The 14,382-nt window shown below is 34.6% G+C and overlaps 1 protein-coding gene across 1 annotated transcript in view; it reads left to right on the top strand.

Annotated features, from left to right (window-relative positions):
• The first annotated feature begins 11,780 nt into the window (after window positions 1-11,780).
• Window positions 11,781-14,382, top strand: part of ptprr (protein tyrosine phosphatase receptor type R) — a 55,616-nt gene continuing 53,014 nt past the window's right edge. Inside the window, exon 1 of the mRNA XM_030149300.1 lies at window positions 11,781-11,996. Coding sequence (XP_030005160.1) covers window positions 11,951-11,996 — 46 coding nt within the window. The 5' untranslated portion in view covers window positions 11,781-11,950. The remainder of the gene's footprint in view (window positions 11,997-14,382) is intronic.

Here is a 14,382-nt window from a genome sequence, read left to right as displayed (position 1 = left end):
CCTCTACATTTCAAATATTGATCACATTCGGATAAAAAAAATGTTTGAGAACTCTTTAACAGTCTTCAATTCTCTCACAGGAAGAAAAAGCCTTTAAACTTAAAATAAATATTAATGTGATGTTTATCTTGATAATTATTTACAACAACTGACATGGACAATATTTCAGATCAGTGAGAATGGGAATGTCCTATAGCTGATGTCTGGGATAAGTTGTTTGGTTGGAAGTTTGCATGTGGGGAGATGAACTGTGATATTAAAAGACAAAACAAAATAACATTCAGAATAGTGGAAAATGTAACTGGAAGTTTTTAACCCTTTTCCTCCCATGAATCCGATGATATATGGTATGTCACAAAAATAAAGATACAGATACAGTGGAAATGTCTTGTTGGGTGAAGGCGAGGTACACTTTGGACATACCAACAGTTCATTGCAGGCCTGAGGTGTTTGATTACATTGGTCTACAAGTAAAATGCCTCCAGAATACAAGTAGTGAAATTTTATCATGTGTGAGTCACTGATAAAGAAATATGAAGTCCTAAATGTTGGTTGGCTAAAGTTTCAGTCTTGGATCAAAATGTGAAATTCAAGTATTACTGAGAGAACGGGTTTTACTCAGAAGGAACATTTGTCTCAGAGCTACCAGATCTACTTCAAAACGCTGACTGAACATTACAATACATTCACTTTACAGGTTCTATCGAGTGGAAGATTCATAAATCTATTGTATAAATGGACATAAACCTATATATGTGTAATAAAACTGTATATATACCTTGAAAACATCAGCAAACCAGCACTTTTGTTATTTGTTTTCCAATTAATCTTAATGAAAGATGTAACATTTAGTACATTTAATCTCTGAACTAGATAATTTCTAAAATAAATAAATAAACAAATAAATTCTAGACTAGTGTTATGGCTCATAATGCACTTCATATGTTTCAGCAGCAGGTGTCGCCCATGTTCTCTGTATTTTGGATGTTTATGGTCTCATCATCAGCATGTTCTATCCCTCGAAAAGGGTTCTGGAGACAAAAAGTGCACCTTCGTTTGTTTCCTTTTTCTTTCTTCTCCATTTATAAACATATTGTGAACCTTCAAAGAAGGAAACAAAATATCTTAGTTGTTGAGCTGGTTTGTTTTATACTGATTATGCTGTGGGTGATGATACAAGAAGAATGTATGTTATGCAGGTGGAGAGGTTTTGTTGGTCACGGAACAAGGCTCATTCATGAAAGGAATAGAAACGTGTGTTTTGAAACTGTTCCATCCTGGTTTTATAGCCCAACTCCTGACAGTAAGTCAAACCTTGTATTGCACGAATCATACACAGTGATTTCATCAGCTGTATCAGTACCATAAAAGCTCTAACACATGAGTTATGAGGCTCATCTCCTCCAGAACCATATAAAGATGAGGAAATATTAGTAATTGGATAAAAAAGACCCCCAAAAAGGCCACATGACTCTGATGAAATAACCTATAATGACTGATAAAAGCTTTTTCACAAGCTTTATTCATATTTTTTCCCAGCAGGGGGCACCAGTGAGATATCTGCTACATAACCAGCACCTAAAGTCTAATTTGAAGGACATATCCAATGTGGTTATATGACAGTATCCATACATATACTTTTCACATGCCATTGTTAATATATCGTTTCCTGTCAAGTGGCCTCCTAGTGTGGCTGAGGAGACTGGAGGTACATTCTGACTAAAACGTAACTGTGTTGCCTTTAATAAAAACGTTGAAAACAGATTTTATCGACTGTAAACATACTTACTGAACAAGACTGTTATTTGTTTAACTACTAGTGCTGTCAAACAATTAAAATTCTTAGTCAGATTAATCACAGGGTCGCTGTGGATTCATTTCAATTAATCACGATTAAATATCATTGATTTTTGAAGTTTGCATTTTAAATTTGAAGTTTTGTTGTTGTTGTTGTTGTTTTTTTCAAAGGGACAGTGCACATTAATAGACACACTGCATGTGAATGTGCAAGGTTATAGCCAAGGCTAATTTCCAAACATAAAACAACATAGTACACAGGAAATTTGAGTAAAATTTACTCAAATAAAAGAAAATTTTACTCTACTCAGATAAGATATGGTCCCTCTCTAAAAAGAGTTAAAGTTACTCTTTGGGTAGAGCTCTCCAAACTCAATATAGAGCCAAATTGACTCTTTTTGAGAAAAATTCCTTTAACTCTGGAAAAAATGCTCAGTAATTTTTCCTGTGTACCCATAAAGATATTACAATCCAGTGTACTCATTCAACACATTATAGATTTAATAAAAAGGTTGAAAACAGATTTTAATTGACTGTAAACATGCTTACTGAACAAGACTGTTATTTAACTACAGTGCTGTCAAACAAATACAATTCTTAATCAGATTAATCACAGGGTTGCTGTGGATTAATTTTGATTAATCACAATTAAATATAATTCATTTTTAATCTATATCTATCTAATCTGCAAATGGGTCAATTGCGTTAAAATTTTTTATGAGATTAATCATGATGATGGATTTATCCACATTTATGCATTAATTTTGACAGTCCTACTAACTACATATTACATTTGTATAATGGAATAATATGTATGAATGTTTGATAATGGATCAGATTTATTGTCTCTGTGAAAAAAACAAATGAACACACAAACAAAAAACAAAAAAGGAAACACAAATTCTAATTCTAAACTTTTGTTCCTGTCGTAGAGGACAGAGGAGGCTCTTTAATGTGATGGAATGTACAACTTCACCACTGGATGTCACAAAGATCATGTCATGAACTTTGAAAGGGAGCAATTTTCAAGCACAAGTGTTGGTTCTTGATTTATATGAAGGTGTTGATATTGCCTCGCTTGTATCTTTTATCTTTTTACTGCACCTTAATAGCATCTCTTTGGGGGTTTTTCTGTGAAGTCTAAAATGTGACATCTCAGGAATAGCCTTATTATTCAAAGCCTCAGTAGCTACTTAAATATATCATTTATGAAGCCATTTGAGATTCCAGCGTTCAGCTAAAAGTTAACATGTCAAGGACTCTGTGGCAGATAGAGTTCATTATCATCGTTTTATATGAATAGTTTTGCAAATATGAAGGACTGTCCTTAAAGTTAACAACAGCTGTGAGTTCAGACAGATGCACCATAATCTGTTCATTCAGTTCTCTCCTCTTTGTGAGATAACCTTCACCTTTGACCTTTTGCCATCACAAGCCTAAGTGGTTTCATAGGAATGTCTTACAAATTGGTATAAATGTTCACTTGGATTCAAGAATGAACTGAAAAGTTTGTGATGGACAGTGGTGTAGTCTAGTTTATTCTAGTGGGTATACTCTGATTTTTCCTCTCCTAGCCTCGTACACCTCCGTCCTGGAGCAACATCTGTACCATAGCACCCCTCCCAGAGCAGCAGCTGCTCCAAAACGGTCCCACACAAGAACCATGCATAAAGTATATATCCACACATAAGTGAGATCATGAAAGACTAGTTATATGTTATCTAAATGTAAATATATTGTAAGCAAGACAAGATGTGTAACTGTCATTAGCAGCTGGACCTAAATTAACTATTCAACAGCCTGTGACAAGACAAGACAAAGATGTTTCAAATCAAGAAAAGTGAATGAATAAATAATATAACCTGGAGGTAAACAAAAACCAGGAGATAAACAAAAACATCAGTAATCAACAGTAGGTATAACACAAGTTGTCTTTTTTGTATCTATGTTCGCATTAAGACCTGCTGAACAGGGTCAAAACCTATTAGTGAACTGTTTACAATCTTCAGCCATGGCTAAGAAAATGCATGAAAAATAAACAAAAGGAGGCAAAAATTCCACTCTTTCAAGGGCTCGAATTATGTTATTATATTATCTAACATATCAGTCATTTAATGGTGTACATGGTGTCTTAATTAATGGACCGTTAAGATGCCAATGGAGCCAGATCAAACGAAAATGAACGTCAGTGTCATAAATTGAAGTTTCACCTATCATATCTTAAATAGGCTCATTTTCAACTTAAGAACTCTATTTTATCGAACTATTTACAAACTTTCAGTATCACTTGTAGAAAAAAGAAAGATATAATCAATATAAAATTAACCTAAAAAGGACTAAAATATGTAAATGCACTATTAACTTTAATAATATTTGTTCTTGCTTGCAGTGGCGTGCACAGACCTTTAGAGGGGCAGGTCCTCAGCCAACGAAAAAGGGCACCCATCTCCCGAGTCCAACAATCCTGATCTGCAGCGTTTTCAGAAATATTGGTCCGCAATAACTTGCCATCACTGTTTATTCAGTATTACACATATGTTAGCATTCTACAAAACAATGTACTGCTACTGCAATGGTCTTAAACTTTTCACACCAAATAACTAGAAAAAAACAAACAAAAAACATTCTACTTGTAAAGTACAATGAGCATAGGCCTTAAGAGTCCGGGAGCAAAAAAATGACTAGAGGATTATGAACCACCCAACTGTGTAAAAATCTACAAAGCCAAAACTGTGTCACATCACCATGACAATCACTAATTTACTGAACAACCTCTATCAGCCTGAACAAACCAATATCATAGAACCAATCTAGAACTGCACACTGACACAACTGCGCGTACGGACTGACATTTGGCTTGATCCAGGACAGGAGAGAGCTGGTACTCTGGGCTGCCTGCTGCAAGTCTCTTTCCCTCTGTTTCTTTACTCTTTCCTTTCTTGGCATTTTGCTGCAATTGATGAATAAGAAACATCAAATTGCACACTACAATGAACATTGTAGACCAGGGGTGTCAAATTCATTTTAGTTCAGGGGCCACATATGCTCATTATGATCTAAAGTGGGCCAGACCAGTAAAATAATATAAATAAAAGGATAAGAACTTTTGAGTGAAAAAAGTAAATTCTGCAATGAAAATGTTTACATCTACGAATTATACTTGAACATAACATGAGCAAATATGAACAACCTGAAAATTTGTTAGTAAAATAAGTGCAATGTTAACAATATTACACCTCAGTTTATCATTTATACAAGTGAATCACAACTTAGAGACAGGGCCGTGCAGAGAGCTATAAAGGGGCAGGGGCTCAGACTTCCAAAAGGGCACATGAAAACGAATAACCACCAATTACATATGATTTGAAATGTTTAATAAGTCATTACACAAAGTATACATTTTTACATTAGTTTGGCAGACAGCTACAATAACAATATGTAATAACTTACAAAGCTGAATAAAGTGATAAAAATTAGGTTTGAAATTCTTTCTTGTTGTAGCCTCCTTGCAGGCCAGGTGAAGATCACTCTGAAAAGGATGGTCTCACTGGTCTTGAATAATCCCCATCCCAAATGTGGCAAATTCTGGAACTGCAGACATTTACAGGAAGATAATTAATGTGTGTGAATGGTGTGCCTAATGCTCATGAATAGTATGTAATGTTATTCCTTATATTGTGCTTACCTGTAGTACTTTTTTTCATCCAGTTAGTAAGGGATCTGCTACTTTTAGCAGCTTCAAGTAGCTCCTTTCTTTTTTGTTTAATGTGTCTTTGTTTGCGAAACATCTTCAAACTAAATAACAAAACAATAAAATATATAAGAAATACAACAAATACACCCGCATACACACCATGCATGTCAAGTTATTTTATTATTCATGAGTGAATGTAAGGGGTGAGTGAGTGGTTGGTGGTGGGCAGATGTGGCTACAATAGTAGTTTGCCACCAATGTGTATGGAATGAATACAAAATCCAATGAAAAGTGTCACTTAGTTTCCAAAAAATATATATAATACTAATGCTACATCTTCATCATCATCGTCATTATTATTACTATATTTATTATTATTATTCAGTGTTATCGTCATTATTATTATTATTATTATTATTATTATTATTATTATTATTATTATTATTATTATTATTATTATTATTATTATTTTCCAGACTCCACATTCCAAGTAAGTCCTTGGAAATACCTTGTTAAAATTATCTGAAAACTGTGGGATGGCTGTTGCTTATTTTCATTCAATAAATTTATATGACTAATTAGACTAGACTCAGACTGCACCTGTTCTGTGTATAGTAGGCTGCATTAGGCTACTGTAAAAGATGTGCATTTTCTACAATGTAAAATATATATCTCTCAGTCTCAAAAGTGAGGACTATTACCATGTGTTACAATTTTGTGGCTAAAACTCAACAGTTTATGGAAATAAAACATAAGCAAGTATGTGTGACTACTTCAGCAGGACTCAGACTCAGGTGGGCACCCAGCTGTTAGAGTGTGCTAGTCTGTGAGCTCATTCCATGACGTGACGAAGATATTGAATTATTTACTCACTTACGATCGGTTTTTGGCCCCAAAACTATAGTTGTTGAAGATCAGCCCCCCACACACTAAAGTCAGATGGGTAATGGTAGAAGAAGTTAGCAGTGTACTTTAAGAAGGAGGCTCCATCACTATCCCATGTTTCTATGAGTCAGAGTACACAAACAATGTGAAATATCTGTGTAAAGGATGGTAGTGGGGAGACTGCTCATATGAAATTACAAGAAATGATCCAAATTCTTCATAGTATTCGATCTCTGACAACAAAAACCAAAGAATGGTTACGTTCATTATTAATGATTTGAAGACAGAGGACACAGATTATTACTGGTGCATCAGATGGAGGTAGACCATGGCCTTGATGATGGAGAATGTTTTAATGTTTGTGTCACTGGAAAAGGTAAAAGTTTTGAATTTACTACAGTACATATGGGATCCAATGTGGAACAATGTGGAGGGAGAATTCTTGTTTGCTAAAGAGTATAATTACAGTATTTTAAAAAAAACAAACAAAAACTGTTTGAAACATCATCTGTGAATACATATGTTTATTAAATTTGTTTTCTTTAAGGCGATGCCAGGCTCTATGGGGATTCTCAAGACGTGACAGGGTTTACTGGAGACCAAATAACCATCGACTGTCACTATAGGGGATCTAGACAAATAAAGTGGTGCAGGACTTGTGGTAAAGGACCCACTGGATAATGGACTCTGGGTGGGTAGAAGAGACAAAGGTGACTATTAATAAAAATGCCCCTGGTGTTATTACTGTGACTATGAGTGAACTGAGGGAGAGGAGCAGTGGTTGGTATTGGTGCACTGATGAAGACCAGCAGATGCCGGTGCATAACCATTAAAGAGAAACCTACCACCAGTAAGTACTTCACATAATAGTAAATCATAAATATATACGCTATATGACATTAAATGTACTGTGTACTGCAATTGGATTTAATATGGATTCATGATGTTATATTACTCTGTTAATCACTTTGCTGAAAATAAGCAACAACAGCAAACAGACAGTCAACAACTATATCATCCTTTACCAAACCTGTCAGTCACACATATGTGAGTCAAGAACCGACCACAGAACAAACTGGAACACACAGGTTAGTAATATTTAAACCTGTATGTTTTATAGATTCAATCATATGATAAAACTGCTTTGTTATGTATAGATAGAACTGGGACCACTGATGTATTAATGATTAGAAAAATAACTGAATGTCAGTGTGGTACTGGTTAAACGTGTCATGTGTGTGTTTTTCTATCATTTGTGCAGCAGCTCATCCAATCATCTGCTGAGTTTCATCATTCCTTTGTGTTTGCTGCTGCTGATTGTAATGGTGGATGTATTCATCTGGTTCATGTTGAAAAGATGAAGTAAGTCTATCCGGAACTTTACATGAATCCAGTTCATCCTATTTAGACAAAATGTGCAGAGTCATTCCATGTGCATATTCAGTCACAATTTCCCACTGTTTTATTTTTAGAGTCACCAGCCACAGCTGAGGTAAGGTGGATTTAAATTAGTGTTGTCATTTTATTTTCAACATAAAGATCTGTGTTGTCTGTTTTTCATTATTTAGTTCAGCTTCATTATACTGCAAATATTTCCAAGTGTTACATTTGTTTTATGTTTGGGACTTCATAAGGTGAACAGAGGAACAGATTAACATGATGGTGAATATTCTGTCTCATATTTAGTTTGTTTTATCAGGATGAACAGACAGTAATGTACAGTGCTGTGACGCATGTGAAAAAAAAACACAGCCCAGGTAAACTGTATATAAATACAATTATGGAGAAAAATTGAGCGTAATATAAGCATACTTTTGTTGTATACTTCAACTGCACTGCTTCATTATCAATTGTGTCTCATTTCTGACCATGTCTATTATCATAATCATTTTATCTTATAACACTGGTCTACATTTTTTTTTAAATGATCGGCCTCAGAGATTAACTGTGCTAAATGATATGTATTTTAATAAGATGAATTGGAAAAATAAATGACAAAAGTACTGGCTTACTGATGTTTTCAAGGTACATGAAAGTGTTATTATTGGTTTATGTACATTTATACAATAGATTTATCAATCTTCCATTAGATAGAACCTGTAAAGTGAATGTATTGTCATGTGCAGACAGTGTTTCTAAGTAGATCTGGCAGCTCTGAGATAAATATTCCCTTTGAGTAAAACCCATTCTCTCATAAATTCTGGAATTTCACATTTTGACCCGACTGTATCTTGTAAACTTCGGCCAACCAGCATTTGTGACTTGATTTTTCTTTTTCAGTGACTCACATGTGGTCAAATTTCACTACTTTTACTCTGGAAGCATTTTACTTGCAGAACAGTGTAATTAATCTGAAGAATATACTGTAAATTGTTTCATTTATTTCTCTACTACAGTCTGAAGAGAAAGTTATATAATATAATATTCTATATTATGAACAGGACCTTGATATATATCTATATCTATCTATCTATCTATCTATCTATCTATCTATCTATCTATCTATCTATCTATCTATCTATCTATCTATCTATCTATCTATCTATCTATCTATCTATCTATCTATCTATCTATCTATCTATCTATCTATCTATCTATCTATCTATCTATCTATCTATCTATCTAAGTTTTACTTGTAACATATACAGGAAATGCAGCCTCTGTTTCTTGTTATATTACAGTGTTAATATGTACATCTAATCTAAAATGTATTAAAATATCACATTTCCATTTCTGTTTCCTTCCACAGCAGATAAATACTGAGGATGAAGCAGGAGTCATGTACAGCACTGTGTTTTACATTGCACAACAAAATATACACCAGATAAATTTGACCCTGATCTCAGTCACACTGTTTCTTGTTCACAGTTTCATAATTACATATATTTTCCAAGCCTTTGTATTCTTTGTCTTCCTTTACAGCTTTTAATTTGGCCTCTGTTTTCAGGTTGAAGACAAAGATGAGAATGTGACCTACAGCACAGTGGTTCATCATTTGTAAAATTATTAAATAACTTTCTAACTCCCTGTCTACTTTTTCATATCTTTATCAGTCATTTGCTGTTGTCCATCAAACCGTAGTCTACTGCTCCCCAAATGTACCTATGAGGATATTTCAGAATGTGTTTTCACAATCTATGATCTGTATTTGTTAATAAATATGAATAAAATATTCTGTCTTTTTCCTTTTGTAAAATTTTTAACCTTCCATTTTCAACTCAGACAAACCTTTTAACAAATTCATCCTCACAGACAAACATTATATGAAGTGCTCCCTCTCATGGCAGAGTTAGGGAACAACATTTAGACAAATACACTTTACCCAGAAAGACCCAAACATCTACCATCGACCAAAACCATCTACTGATCTGAACTGTTCAATACCTGTTGATCTACTAATCCTATCAATACATGTAAATAATTGGTGTAAAATGCAGTTTGTCATCTGTTGATGGTCATCACATATGACCCATTTGGACGTTCAGAGGCTCCATAGTGAACACGGAAACACCATCATCTTCTGCAACATTGATTCACCAGTAAATCCCATGAAGTTGGATCAATCACAGTGGATGGAGACACTGGGTTTATGTTCAGTTAATGATAGATTTTTCTTTCAAAGTCACTTTTTCTTCAGTTTTCTCTGTTTTTGATTTAATAACCCTTAACTTTAATCTGAGCTTTTATGAACATCTACATGATCAGTAATTTAAATACAGGAAAATATCAGTTTTTCATTAAAAAAAAAAGCACATCAAAAATGCAGTGTCAATATTTCAGTCAAGATATTTTAACCAAGATAGAGTATTTATAGCTCTATGGAGAGTAAACCAGCTCTAACAGTAGAGTTAAAAAGTGTAAAGTTCAACTCTACAGAGTGATGATTAGTTCCAGTGTGCCGCATTCAACATGTATTAAACTGTTTAGATCAGTTGATGGTTTTGGTTGTTGGTCTGTGTTTGGGTCTTTATGGGTTGAGTCTTGAATAATAAAGTTTTACATTTTGGCATAAAAAGTAACAACTTACATAATATAATTTAATTTTCATGCATGAATTATGAGAACCTTAGTCACTCCATTTTTTTCTTAAGTGTTTTTATTCCTCGTTAGGCATGAAAAAAGCAATGCAATTGAAATTTTTTTTATGAACCTATTTTTTATGGAGCTACAAAAATGTCCACTCAGCTGGACACCGTACGTTTAATTTTTGAAGCAAAGAAACATGTATTTAAAGCTCATCATCAGACAGTGATATACTGTGTGAAAACTATGAAATAAAAACATTTTTAATGCCGCTAATCTGATATTTTCTCACATTTGATCATACTCAAATACTAGTTACTACCCATTTCATGAAGATAATATCCTCCTGAGACCCAGGAAATTGACAATTTTAGCTTTTTTACACTAAAAAAATTGTCTTGATTGGAAACTGCATAATGCAACAGTTTTTTTTCAGATACATTTTTAAAATTATTTTTATTTATTTATTGATTTTTTCAATGGAATGTCCTTTGCAATGGACCATATTTAAGTTAAACTGTCAAACTTTTGTCCCCTATAGAGGACAAAATACATTGCTGGGTCTCAGGAGGATATGCCAAACAAAAAAGAAAAAACTTTTTGTTTAAGAAAACTATTTATTACAGTCTAATAACAATTAGCAACTGATTTACACTAAAACATCTTACTGCAGATCAGGTTCATCAAGAGCAGCAATTTTACAGTAACTGTATGAATTGCAGTGTTTGGGATGATGCATAAGAGTCCACTGTGTTGGCTGATATGGAACTAAAACAACAAAATCCATGAATATACAAGAGAACAGCTGGAGAATAACTGTCCACTGTAGTGACCACTATGCATGAAAGGGTTAATCAATAAAATAGATCATCATTGTGGATATGACAGTGCTACTTTCAGGAATATGGTGCAAAAACTGAGTGGATTTTCCTAAAACTTGGAGGTGGGACATGTTCCAGGAACAACCCATGAGTGGAGCAGTCATCAAAAAGGATGGAGGTGTATTCTTCTAAATGAATTTTAGTTTTGTAACATTGTGATCAGTGTTAACATATAGTGCAGAATAAATAAATAAATAAATGAATAAATAAATCTCCCCCCTCTGCACCACGCCCCCCCCCCCTCCCCTCCCTCTTCCCATCATCCTCCAGCTGAACCACATCGAGGCTCACACATCTCTGTCTCCAGACGCACATGGAAAAAGCCCTCAGGTCCGCTGGGAGCTGCTGCAGTGCTGGTCCTGGTCCTGTTCCTGGTGCTGGAGCTGGTCCTGGTGCTGGTGCTGCTGGTGCACAGCGGCTCTTCCTCCCTCAGCCAGGCCGCAGTAGCGCGCTGCAGGGCGGGGACGCAGCGTCGCGGGGGGCCGGTGATCGGATCTCCGGAGCACCGACTGCATCTCTTCCCTGATGCTACAAGCTCCGGATTCACACATCGGTGTACGGGGGTTTATTTCCTGAACCAGACTGCATTGAAATAACCTCCAGGAGCAGATTTATTTGAGTCGCGGACACAAGGACGAGCCTTAGACAAGAAGGAAGGAGTGTGTTCACCATGTTCCTGTCCTTGTGTCTGATCTGGACCCAGCTGCTGATCACAGGTAAGATTTGTCTGCCCTCTTTTACTAAAACACTAAGCTTGTCATCCAATAGATTTCCTTACGACTTCTGTTTCCATCCCTATATGCATCATGCTTTAAAACACCAGCAGCTTCTCTTATTATTCTCGCATTATTATTGCAATAAAATGATGCCTTTGAGATGCCATGGGAATAAATCTATTACAGTAGATGTCATATGAATCCAGCAAAAATGTAGGTTGTGGCCATTAAAGCTAATGCAGTATATGGAAAATATTAGCATCAGAAGCCAAAATGTCCCACAGGGAATTTATAGGAATCTGGTGAGTCAGATGGAAATATATCATCAAAGGTAAGATATGACAGGAATATTGTTGAAATATAAGATGTGTAATGTTGATTCGGTAGGTGCAGACATGGAATCAGATGAAATAAGGTTTACTATCAGTATGTGACTTTAAATGAGGCTGCACAAGAATTTGTAACAGTCATGTCTGCAAACAGGTTGCCAACTTATTGATCATTTTCAGTATTGATTAATGCATTTTCACTCAGTGTTTAGGTCTAGCAAAAATATTGTTCCCAGACTTTAAATCCCAGTGGAAATCACTGTACTACTACTTAATTAGTTACTTAATGTCAAAGCATCTTGAGTGGATAAGTTAGTGCTGTAGTAGGTTCATTTCAGTATTTTTGAGATGACTTTTCCTGGTTTTATTGAGTGGATCTAAATATTCACACATGGATGCAAAGTCTGATGAGCAATGGAAAACATTTTTGCAAGTCTGAATATATGGACTTTGGTTTTCCTGTGTGAACGCTCCAAACTGGATTTAGGTCAAATTTAACCACCAAGGTTGCCATAAATGGAGCCAGATTAGGTTGACATCTTGGTTGTCTTTAATTACAGTTCACTGATGTTCACTGTATTAATTCCGACATAAAAACTATTGATTTTTATTTAGAAATATAAGATTGAGACATGTTCCCAGAAGTTGAGCTCTTGGTAGCTGTAGTTTAGGATGTTTGTCTCCATCTACCAATTTTTAACATTTAATTATTTAGGAGCTTCTTAAATGTGAACATGCACTCCATTTTATCTTATATACCAGTTATGAAATATATTTGTCCTTTTTTTCTTCTGCTGGTTAGTGACAAGCATTTGGAGAGGTTTGGGCCTTACATTATATACACCACATAATTATTCAGGAGTGTAATTATCACATTAAATGATCATGACATAATTGTCTGCAACGCCTCAACTGATGTGAAACAAACCCAAAGCCTGTGGGTGAAATGCCAGCTCTCAGCCACATTTATTACAATCTGTCTTTTACCGAAGGGTTTGTAAACTTATAAAAGACTTTACATGAAATGTCTGCATTGAATCAAACAGGCAAATTGACAAAATCACAAAACACAGAATCAATTTTGAGGTTTTTCACATAATATTATGACAAAATAATGTAATAATATGTATTGTAATAACATGTGTTAGCTGATACCAGATAAACGGATAAACAACACAACAGTTTTTTTTTCTTGAAAGGGTCACCAAGTCCATACATTAGAATACTCCATCATATTATCGTCATGTATGAATACACAGCTTGTCCTTTCTATTTTACTATAAGGAAGGTAACATTAATGCCAATTTTATTTTAAAAAAAGTGTCCACTACAGTTAATCAAACCACATTGTCAGTAATAGTATACACATTAAATTATGTCATTCAGTTAATTGTTTTTATTCTTTTTACATTTCCCTCAGAGTAAAGTAGGTAAATTCAACTTCAATATTTGTCTAAAACCACGGGATAAACATTTATGAGAAGTGAAAAAAGCCACTAGACTTAATCATTTGTCTTTTATAATAAATTTTCATGAAATATGTAAAAAGAAATCAAGGAATGTCATTTGTGTGATTAAAATTTATATTTTCAATACATGGTGCCATCAGTGATGTGGGGACCACAACTTTGATTCTAAATGTCATAATGCTTATTCCACTGTTATACATAAGTGCAATGTGAGCAGTAGAAAACACATCAAAATATGGCACTTAATCTCTGTATATGACACTAGCACTTCTAGATGAAAACTTCACTATTGGCAAATTAAAGGGGTAATATTTCCAAGAACACACTGTTTTAGGTTTCACTCCGAAAAAATTGTATCTCTAAAATCTTTTTCAAGTGTGATGCCTCAGTAAAGAATGGAGACAGAAAAAAATAGTTATTTCCATAGAATGACCAAAAATGTAGCCAAATATGATTGTGAAAATGCTGACTGCAGGGTTTAAAGCTGGAACCATTCTCTATTTTACGAACATATCATGCATCATCATCTACTCATTTTTTGGTGTTTACTCTCAGATGCTCTCTCATTGTGTGTTTTGTTTTGTTTTT

This window comes from Sphaeramia orbicularis, chromosome 12 (assembly GCF_902148855.1).
Source record: "Sphaeramia orbicularis chromosome 12, fSphaOr1.1, whole genome shotgun sequence".
In the NCBI taxonomy this organism is placed as follows: Eukaryota; Metazoa; Chordata; class Actinopteri; order Kurtiformes; family Apogonidae; genus Sphaeramia; species Sphaeramia orbicularis.
Note: the sequence above shows the minus strand (reverse complement) of the source record. Positions and strands in the feature narration are given on the sequence as shown.